The 11,007-nt window shown below is 47.6% G+C and overlaps 1 protein-coding gene across 1 annotated transcript in view; it reads left to right on the forward strand.

Moving 5' to 3' along the window:
• Positions 1-747: 747 nt before the first annotated feature.
• MYO1H (myosin IH) overlaps positions 748-11,007 on the forward strand; it is a gene marked incomplete at its 5' end in the record, with an annotated part of 14,696 nt that continues 4,436 nt past the window's right edge. The window contains 8 exons of the mRNA XM_011997929.1: positions 748-861; positions 2,893-2,969; positions 4,343-4,411; positions 6,406-6,490; positions 7,673-7,832; positions 8,760-8,843; positions 9,617-9,710; positions 10,221-10,276. Of these exons, the coding sequence (XP_011853319.1) occupies positions 748-861; positions 2,893-2,969; positions 4,343-4,411; positions 6,406-6,490; positions 7,673-7,832; positions 8,760-8,843; positions 9,617-9,710; positions 10,221-10,276 (739 nt within the window). The remainder of the gene's footprint in view (positions 862-2,892; positions 2,970-4,342; positions 4,412-6,405; positions 6,491-7,672; positions 7,833-8,759; positions 8,844-9,616; positions 9,711-10,220; positions 10,277-11,007) is intronic.

Here is an 11,007-nt window from a genome sequence, read left to right on the forward strand (position 1 = left end):
AATTTAAAATCTGATTTTAAAATAAACATAATATGAAGCCAGGCGCGGTGGCTCATGCCTGTAATCCCAGCACTTTGGGAGGCCGAGGTGGGCAGATCACGAGGCCAGGAGATCGAGACCATCCTGGCTAACACGGTGAAACCCTGTCTCTACTAAAATATACAAAATATTAGCTGGGCGAGGTGGCGGGCACCTGTAGTTGCAGCTACTTGGGAGGCTGAGGCAGGAGAATGGCGTGCACCCAGGAGGCGGAGCTTGCAGTGAGTGGAGATCGTGCCACTGCACTCCAGCCTGGGTGACAGCGCGAGACATTTGTTTGTTCAGTTTTCTATTGATGGACATCTGGGTTGTTTCCACCTTTTGGCTATTATGAATCATAGCACCATGCACTGCTACACCCAGTGGCTGCTATGAACATTCAGGTATGAATGTTCAGACACCTTTTCATTTCTCTGGGACAGATACCTAGGAGTGGAATTGAGTCACTGGGTTGAGCATCTGATGATGTCATTGTTCTACAAAGACAGGTCAAACTCCCTACTATATTGAAACAGTTTATCTCTTCTTCCTTTCTTGCAAAGCACCCATCTTTGAATTCGAGAAAGTTCGTGTGATGGGACTACTACATACAGTGAGTGGCTGACACGCCACAGCAGCGCTCAGCAGGCTTCTGGGGCCGGGGATGTGGGGGAGGGCTAGAGGAAGGTACAGTCACAGCATCTCCATGTCGGTCTCCTCTCCTGCTAGGTACAAGTCCTTATGCCCAGACACCTGGCCGCACTGGCACGGGCCTCCAGCAGAGGGCGTGGAACGGCTGATCAACTACATCGGCTACAAACCTGAGGAATACAAGTTAGGCAAGTAAGTGACCAGAAGACCACCAAATGGTCTCTTCCCTTGACATCAAAGGGTTTGTGCATTGATCCGTATCCATCTAGAGCCTGGAGACTCAATTCCTAGGGATGTATGGAGATTTGCAAGATGTATGCCTCATCTACTCAATGTAAATGCAGCTCTTAATTATTTAGAAGAGCTATGGTGCTGCCGGTGGGAGGCAGTGAAGTTATAAAGGAACGCTCGGCACTAAACTGGCTCAGCAGATGGGCCTCCTTGCTGGCAAAACACAGGGAACCAGAGGGGCCACCTAACCTCTGTGTGCCTGGATTCTTTCACTGTTTCCATGTACGCGTGACCTGCCAGAGGAGCTGGGACCTAGACAATGTGAGATCATCTGTAGCATCTCAGAAATGGTGTGCTAGAACTCTTAACTGTGGAGTCTTAGTTGTCCATGAGCAGAGAACTTTCGTACGCATTGAAAGCTTTCAGGCACAACTCAAGGGACATGAATCGGGAAGATCTGAGGCCGCCTTGTTAGTCATTTTGGTCAGGGTTAATGTGGTTGCAGGGAAAGGTGCCCCAGCGTGAAGATGTATTCCCCGAGGCAGGGCTTCCCCGCTCCGGAGATCTCCGCCTGTGACCCTGTTCGTGGGCTTTCCCCGCCGACTCCGAACTCCCGCTTGTACATGGTCCTCTGGGCCGCCTAAGCCTCTCTCCATCTTTAGGCTCCTATCCTGGGCCTGTCCCAAGGATCACTTACTTATTCAATCCAGATCTCCAAGGGGATTCTGCCAGGCTCAGCACATCCTGAGGGAGGCAGGGCATGGAGGTCAGAGGTGGGATCCGTCTGTCCCCTGTTCCATAAATTGGAACAGGGACAAGGGAGAGTGGGATCATCAGGCACCACCCACTGCTGCCCCCAGTGGCTGCCCAGGGAATTTTCCCTCACCAGGCCGAGGGTGGGGCAGGCAACGTGAGGTCAATATTTGTAGCCTCTCTGCTGGCTAATGTGATCTTCTTTTTTTCTTCTTCTTTTTTTTTTTTTTTTTTTTGAGACAGAGTCTTGCTGTGTCACCCAGGCTGCAGTGGCGCAATCTCGGCTCACTGTAACCTCCGCCTCCCGGGGTCAAGCGATTCTCCTGCCTCAGCCTCTCAAGTAGCTGGGATTACAGGTGCACGCCACCATGCCGAGCTAATTTTTGTATTTTTAGTAGAGACGGGGTTTCACCACGTTGGTCAGTCTGGTCTCAAAATCCTGACCTCAGGTGATCCGCCTGCCTCAGCCTCCCAAAGTGCTGGGATTACAGGCGTGAGTCACCACGCCCCGGCATGATCTTCTTTTAAGCTTAGATCCACATTCTTTATCTGGCTAGGCATGGTGGCTGGTGCCTGTAATCCCAGCTACTCAGGAGTCTGAGGCATGAGAATCACTTGAACCTGGGAGATGGGGATTGCAGTGAGCCGAGACTGCACCACTGCACCCCAGCCTGGGCAACAAACTGAGACTCTGTTTCAAAACAAAAAACAAATAAAAAAACACCCATATTCTTTGTCATCACTCTTTAAAGCCCAGGAACATAACTTGAAGCAACTTCAGGTTAGGATGGTGTATTCATTTCCTAGGACTATGTCACAAATGATCACAAAGTGACTGATTTAAAACAAATCTGTTCTCTCCTAGCTGTGGAGGCCAGAAATCCAAAAATCAAGAGCTGGCAGGGTCACGTTCCTGCAGGAGCCTCTTCCAGCTCTGGTGGCTCCTGGCGTTGCTTAGCTGTAGCTGTGTCCCTCCAATCTCTGCCTCTGTGCTCACAGGGGCTCCTCTCTGTGTCTTTCTGTGTGTATAGGGACACTCTCAATGGATTTAGGGCCCACCCTATTACAGGATGATCTCATTTCTATCCTTACATCAGTCACATCTGCAAACACCCTATTTCCAAATAAGATCATATTCTGAGGTTCTGCGTGGACATGAATTTTTGAAGGGGGCACCGTTCAACCCACTAGATGGTAAACTGACCAATTAATTACAAAAACATTTCTTTTCACTTTTAGAACCAAAATATTCATTCGTTTCCCCAGAACTCTGTTTGCTACCGAAGATGCCTTGGAATTTTGTAAACATCAACTAGGTATGATTTCTTTTTCTGTCCTGATTTCAATAGAATATGAAATGAACAAGTAGAGCTTGGGGATACATCTTAAACATGGGTGTTTGATATAACGTTAGAAGCATTTACTTTGGAAACTAGGAACGAGATATGGGATTATGATAAAATCCCTGTGAATTTCTGTTTTCATGAGTGCTTGGAGGTCAGTCACAGATGCACGCAGATATATAAACGTTGTTCTGCCGTCTCAGTTCTCGTTTGGATCAGATCCTGTTGTTCACTACTAGGGTATAAAACCATGAGAGACCAGCCCCTTTAAATTAACGTTTCCAAAACGTCACTTGTCTGTGTGTCTGATGTTGGAAAGTGTAGCTTCAAAGCCTGCAGCCTGGGGGTTTGTTGGAAATGGTCAATGAGAAAAGTTAGATGGGGAAATGCAAAAAGTAAAAAATCAAAACTGCTGGGGGAGGGAGCGTCCCCTTTGAAACGTAACCGGTCTATCAAGAAGCACTCTTGAGTCATTTAAGGGCCTGCCATACGCCAGGTGAACACTAAGTCCTTTATACCACGGTCTCATTCTGTTCTGAGAACAGACCCATGAGGTAGGTGACATGGGTGTTACTGTCTTCACTTTCTATGCAAGGAAACTGAGGCACGGAGGTGTTGGTAACTTGTTGAAGGCTACACAGCGAGTAAGCAGCCGAGCTGGGGTTTGAACGTGGGTGTATCTGGCTTCAAGGCTTGGTGGTCTCATTTTCTGACCTCCGTAACAGTGGGCACCAATGGCTGGGGATGTGGCTGAAGGGCCACAGTTAGGCCAGCGGGGCCTGAGCCAGCATCTCTAACCGGCTCGCAGGGAACAGGACGTGGCTGCTCTGTAAGGCCCTTCATGAGCTTGGCCTCTGATAGGACCTAGATTGCTGTGTGGAGGGAGTGGATGCAGGATTGAGAGGCCGAGGGAGAGTGTTCTGTGGTCAGACCTGGGTTCGTGCTCCTCCTTAGCTGTGTTGCCCAGCAAGCATCTTCACCATCTGTCTGAACCTGCATGCCCATTTGTAAACTGTGCTGATGATGCCTGCCTTGTGGGCTGGGGTATGAGAATGAAACCCAATGCCTGGCATGGAACTGGGGGGCTCCTAGCACTAGGTCTGTTCCTTGCCCTGGGAAAAGGAAAGGCAGGAAGGAAACTCCAGTTCCCAGGCAGCATCTGGGAGCCAGGCGTCATGTAACCAGCCAGCTCTCAGGTCTGCAGTGCTGAAATGGCTTCCTGAAACATCACTACACACAGGCCTTTGATGCCCCCTTCCGTTATCCCCCAAACACCCCTGGAGGTCACAGCCACAAAGATGCACAAATACAAAGCCCTTTCACCAAAACATCTGTTTTATTTCAAGTTGCAAGAATCCAAGCCACATACAAAAGCTGCCTAGGAAGGAGAGAATATGTGAAAAAAAGACAAGCAGGTAAGAATTAGAAAGAAGCACATGAGTTTGCTCCCGTTCTCATCTGCTTGGCACCTGGGGGCACATCTGTGAGTTCTCTCCCCCTGCTCATCCTTAAAACCTTGGTGTGGGGTCCAATTCTGGGACCTCTTCTCCTTTTTCCTTACTGATTGGAGATTGTAACATAGTGGCCTGTATTTGTTCCACAGGCATGTTTTATTGGACCTACAATATGTGTACATTTAAAGAATAATTTTGTGGGCCAGGCGCCGTGGCTCATACCTATAATCCTAGCACTTTGGGAGGCTGAGGCAGGTGGATTACTTGAGCTCAAGGGTTCGAGACCAGCCTTGGCAACATAGTGAAACACTGTCTCTGCCAAAAAACAATCAAACAAAAAAACCCAAAAATTAGCTAGGCGTGGTGGTTAACAACTGTAGTCCCAGCTACTTGGAGGGTTGATGCAGGAGGATTGTTTGAGCCCAGGAGGCGGAGGTTGTAGTGAGCCACGATGGAACCACTGCACTCCAGCCTGGGTGACAAAGTGAGACCCTGTCTCAAAAAAAACAAAAGAATAATTTTTGAAAAAGGTTTCAAACATACAAGTACCCTTGAAGCCCTTCCTTTTTTTTGTCCCTCCCCAGTCATGTTCTCAAACAATACTCCCACCCATACGCATACATTTCTTGGGAGTAACCACTCTCTTGAATTTTGCATTAATCATTCTCTTGTTTTTCTTCAGTAGTTTCACTATCTACAGATGTATCTCTTAATAATCTGTTTATAATTTGGCGTGTTTTAAACTTAAGAAAACTATACTCTTGGTATTTTGGGTGACATTTTTGCACTCCAGATTGTTTCTGAAATTCAACCAGGAGATGTGTGTAGATTTAAGTTATTCATTTGCTCATAGCTACATAGTATTCCACTGTAGCAGAGGTCAGCATTATAGGAAGTATTTTAGACTTAGGGGTCTTATGATCTCTGTCACAGCTACTCAACTCTGCCATGGTAGCAGGAAAGTAGCTTTAGATAATATGTAAATGAATGGGCAGGGCCGTGTTGAAATAAAACTTTATTTACATAAACAAGCGGCGGGCTGTAGTGGGCCAGCCTCTGAGCTATGAGTATGCCACAACTTAACTGTTCTGTTGATGGATATTTGGGTTGATTCAAGTTGCTTGTTTTTGTAATAGAAACAATGCTGTTCTGAGGATTAAAAGAAAAGCGTTCAAAAAATCTGAATACTCAAAAATAAAAAAATCTGAAGAGCATTTAAAAATTGGGAAACAGGCCGGGCACGGTAGCTCACACCTGTAATTTCAGCACTTCGGGAGGCCAAGGTGGGTGGATCACCTGAGGTCAGGAGTTCGAGATCAGCCTGCCCAACATGGCGAAACCCCGTCTCTACTAAAAACACACAAAAAATAGCTGGGCGTGGTGGTGCACATCTGTAATCTCAGCTACTCAGGAGGCTGAGGTGGGAGAATCACTTGAACCTGAGTAGCGGAGGTCGCAGTGAACCAAGATCATATCACTGCACTCCAGCCTGGGCGACAGTGAGACTCCATCTCAAAAAGAAAAAAAAAAAATTGGGAAATAAGCCAGAACCTAAGTTTTATGTGCCCTAATTTGTGTACCCCAATTTTTTAATGTAGACAACTGAAAGTAAACCCCAGTGAGACTAAATATGGTGGGAAGACTGATCTGTACCATCACAAGTGCCATTGCTGTGGCTGAAAAAGACCCTGGGAAAATGACTCCCTCATGTAATTTCGGGGCTTCCCCGGAAATCTTCCATAGGCCCCTCTGCTCTGTCTCCCCCGGTTCAGTTGTTGCCTGAGTGCTCCCAGGTAAGAACTGATGACGTTCATCCGACCTTCCATCTCTGAGGCTAACAGAGTGTTGTGATGGGCGTCCAGATGTTTGTTGAATGGATAAAACCTTCTGGAAAAGCCTTCTGTATTTCCATACGATTGTGCTCACCTTCTAATGCCAGCAGTGAACTCTTTCAGCCATCAAACTGGAAGCCCACTGGCGTGGGGCTCTGGCTCGGAAGGCAATCCAAAGGAGAAAGTGGGCCGTGCGGATTATCAGAAAGTAAGTTTTCAGGTACAACAGACAGGACAGGTCACTAAACGCTGGTGCCCTGCAGGGGATGGTCATGGAGGTAGATGAGTTCTTTGTGATTTTTGGATTTGTGCAGAAAGGAAAAACTCCCTTCAGAATGCCATTAGGAATTCGGGCCCATCCCTTTGCTCTGAGCTGAATTTGATGGTGATCACAACTCAATGTATTTGGAATTTCTCTTAGCCTGGCTCAAAAGTCACAAAGTCAAATGCCTTCTGATGCCAGGCAGGTAAAGTGAGTGAATCTCATGAGCTGGGATAAGACAACAGGGCATGGTAGAGACTGCAGCAAACTGGAATGCTCAGTCCACCTCAAGGTGGGGCAGTAACTAGTCCATTCCAGTTGACTGCCGCTGTGGGGAAATGTAGCCAGATGGCTTGAATTTTCAAGGAACACTGAAATCTGGGTTTTGGAGTTTTGCTGTTGTTGTTGTTTGTTTTTTTGTTTGAGACAGAGTCTCACTCTGTCACCCAGGCTGGAGTACAGTGGTGCAATCTAGGCTCACTGCATCCTCCGCCTTCTGGGTTCAAGCGATTCTCCTGCCTCAGCCTTCCAAGTGGCTGAGATTACGGGCACACACCACCACACCTGGCTAAATTTTTTGTATTTTTAGTAGAGATGGGGTTTCACCATGTTGGTCAGGCTAGTCTCGAATTCTTGACCTCAAATGATCCGCCTGCCTCAGCCTCCCAAAGTGCTGGGATTACAGGCATGAGCCACGAGCCACCATGCCCAGCTAATTTTTGTATTTTTAGTAGCGATGGGGTTTCACCATGTTGGTCAGGCTAGTCTCGAATTCTTGACCTCAAATGATCCGCCTGCCTCAGCCTCCCAAAGTGCTGGGATTACAGGCATGAGCCACGAGCCACCATGCCCGGCCTTGAAATCTGGCCTTTTTGCACTATTTCCTAACTTTTTTTGATTGGCAACTAATTAAAGCTCCTCAAAACAAAACAAAAGGCCGTGTGGGTGAAACTGAACATATGTGTGGGGCAGATTTGGCCTGGGGCCTACATTCCAGGCTTCTGGCCTATGTGGTCATCTCAACAGCCTCTACCACTTTGGCCTCCTTTGAATCAAAGAAGGGGGAAGAGAATGTAAATCTCAGTGAAGAAATGGTCCAGAAAAGTAAGAAAACATTTTCCTTTTTAGGTTCATCAAGGGATTCATCAGTCGCAACAAACCCCTCTGTCCTGACAATGAGGAATTTATCGTGTTTGTGCGGAAGAATTACATCTTGAATCTCCGGTATCACCTTCCAAAGACTGTCCTGGACAAGAGCTGGCTGAGACCTCCTGGCATCTTGGAAAATGTAAGGACTAATATGGGATTTCCAGTGTTGTAAGTAACACGGGCACTGACGAAGCTTAACTCTCATATGTCTTTGTGCTGCCTCCTTTTGGCTTGAAAGGGCTGCCCTGGCAGAGCCCTTCTTCCCAAGGATGCTGCACAAGAAATTGAACTCCTTAGAACTCGTGATGTCCTTAATAACATTATAAAGCCACTGGAGGTTGTTTGAACAGAACACCTTTTTTTTTTTTTTTTTTTGAGATGGAGTCTTGCTCTGTCACCCAGGCTAGAGCACAGTGGCACAATCTTGGCTCACTGCAACCTCCACCTCCCAGGTTCAAGTGATTCTCATGGGTCAGCCCCCTGAGTAGCTGGGATTACAGGCACCCGCCACTACGCCTAGCTAATCTTTGTATTTTTAGTAGAGACGGGGTTTTGCCATGTTGGCCAGGCTGGTCTCGAACTCCTGACCCCAAGTGATCCATCCGCCTCAGTCTCCCAAAGTGCTGGGATTACAGGTGTAAGCCACCATGCTCGGCCGACAGAGCACTTTCAAATGGTTTCTATTCTTGACGTAGCCTACTTAGAACAGCATCTCTCAAGAGATGGTCTGAGGACCCTCTGTGTCTGGAACTTAGAGGTGGGGCTGTTCTAAGATTCCTGGGCTCTACTTTGGACCCACTGAGTCAAAATCTCCAGGAATCTCATTATAGCCAGTTCTGCAGGAAAGTCATAAACATATTCAAGTTTGAGAATCATTAGTTAAGCAACAGCAAAAAGTTGGGAGAGGATCCAGTTAGCTGCTCTGACTATAAAATATAAAATATTAACACTGTGCTTGAAATCAAACTGAATCCAGCAGTGTTTTTTTAAAAGCTTCATTTTGATTGCCACAGCCCCAGACAGGGAGTGAGTGAGGCAAGTGGAAAGAAGTATGTTCTCCACACAGGCATCAGATCTGCTCAGGAAAATGTGCGTGAGGAACCTGGTGCAGAAGTACTGCCGGGGGATCACAGCTGAGCGGAAAGCAATGGTAGGGACATGATGTCTGCGGTGGCAGGTGGTGGAGGGGGTGAGAGTGGGTCCTGAGTGTCAGTCCTCCTCATCCACCATTTCACCTATAAGCAGGGGGTCATGCTGGTCCCATGCCTTGAAATGTTCGATAATTGCAGGTAGACCAGCAGAGAGCCCTGGATGAATGCCAGCTGTTACTGTAGTCAGCACGGCTCCCTTTGTTACTATAGGAAAACGATCGCAGTGGCTCCTGCCATTCATCCACGGGAGCAGAGAACGTAGACCCCTTTCTGCTGGAGATCTGTTTTTCACCGTGCTAACCTGTGGGTCTTTTGCGTAAAGGGTACTATTTCAGGGTTTGTGGCCTTTCTCTGTTGGAATTACTCAACTCTGCTGCTATGGTGAGAAAGCAGCCATGGACGATGTGTGCATGAATGGCATGGCTCTGTCCCAATAGAACGTTACTTACAAAAATGGACAGCAGGCTGAGTTTGGCCCGCAGGCTCTGGTTTCCCAATCCCTGATCTACAAGAAACTGCTCTGGGAACTCTGAAAAATCTACTTTCAGGAAGGTAGTAAGAGAACAAGCAGAAATGTCAACCCAGTCTCTACCAATATGACTTTTAGGGCATTTTGGCCAAAGCCAGGAAGGTGTTCTGACTTGTATGCTCCAGGGTAACAAGGCTCCCACAGTTTATCCAGCAAAGGATGTGACATCAATGGGTCTAGAGCTCCTCTATCCCAAAGAAGCCTGTGGCTACCATTTTTATACTTTCAATTGTGTATTACCAGATGCAGCAAAAGGTAGTTACAAGTGAAATCTTCAGGGGAAGGAAAGACGGCTACACAGAAAGTTTAAATCAACCCTTTGCCAACAGTCGGATAAGTAAGTACGTTTTCCAGCCTATGTATTTGGCTTTCCAATTCTAAAAGGAGTCAAAGGGTGGGGTGCGGTGGCTCATGCCTGTAATCTCAGCACTTTGGGAGGCCGAGGTGGGCAGATTGCCTGAGCTCAGGAGTTCGAGACCAGCCTGGCCAACATGGCGAAACCCCATCTCAACTAAAATACAAAAATTAGGAGGGTGTGGTGGCATGCACCTGTAGTCCCAACTACTCAGGAGGCTGAGGCAGGAGAATTGCTTGAACCCAGGAGGCGGAGGATGCAGTGAGCTGAGATCATGCCACTGTACTCCAGCCTGAGAGACAAAGCGAGACTCTGTCTCCAAAAAAATAATAAGTCAAAGGAAGATGCTCAACTCTGCAGCATTTCCTGATGACTATTTCCCCAGCTGAGATCTTGGCACAGAGGTGCATAACAAAGCTAGCAGATACCAGTGACTTTCCCGCAGGATTGGTATTTTAGTGATGATTCATGGCCTTCTGGTTCCCTCTCTAGATGAAGGAGACATTAATCCCAAAGTGCTTCAGCTAATTAGCCATGAGAAGATCCAGGTAAGGCAATGTGTGTCCTCAGTCTCAAACAGGATTCCCTCATCGAGTCTAAGAGCAGGGTCAGCTTTCTCCATAAAGGGCGCACTATTTAAATGCAGGGGTGCAGCTGGGCAGCCGGGGCTCTCAACTGTGAGGCTTTGGGTATTAACTAAGATGATGGGGAACAAATGATGATTAGATCATGGCTGCTGTTCTCATGATCCCCCCGTCACCCTACAAACTGTCTTGGTTTGCTTTCCTACACAATTGAGTGAAGTGTAGCCATGAACTTAATCATGAAACACCCCCGTATTGGTGAGAGGCAGTGTGCCACAGTGCCTGGGCGCTCACGCTGGCTTTGAACGTAGCAGCCGTGAGATCCTGGGCAGGTCACTTAAGCTCTTGGTGCCTCTGATCTTCTGTGAATGAGGATAATGGGGTTACTGAGAGGATGAATGAGTCGGTGGGTGGGAGGTGCTCAGGATGCTGCCTGGCACACAGCAGCAGGTGCAGCTCTGGTGATCATGTGTGCCAGTGTCTGCTCTGCCCCACTTTTTTTTTTTTTTGGTTCCCTGGGGAATAGAAGCCACTGTGCCTGGATTGGATTACACTGTGGCTGTGAAAGTTTTCATCTCTGACCATCAGAGCAGACCTGCAAGGCAGGTAGCCATAGCCTTGACTTCCTCAGAGGGCAATGCAGCTAGGCAGAGCTAGGAATCAAAATCCCCACCATGCAGACAGCCAGAAAAAAA

The sequence above is a fragment of the Mandrillus leucophaeus genome, unplaced genomic scaffold (genome assembly GCF_000951045.1).
Source record: "Mandrillus leucophaeus isolate KB7577 unplaced genomic scaffold, Mleu.le_1.0 Scaffold55, whole genome shotgun sequence".
In the NCBI taxonomy this organism is placed as follows: domain Eukaryota; kingdom Metazoa; phylum Chordata; class Mammalia; order Primates; family Cercopithecidae; genus Mandrillus; species Mandrillus leucophaeus.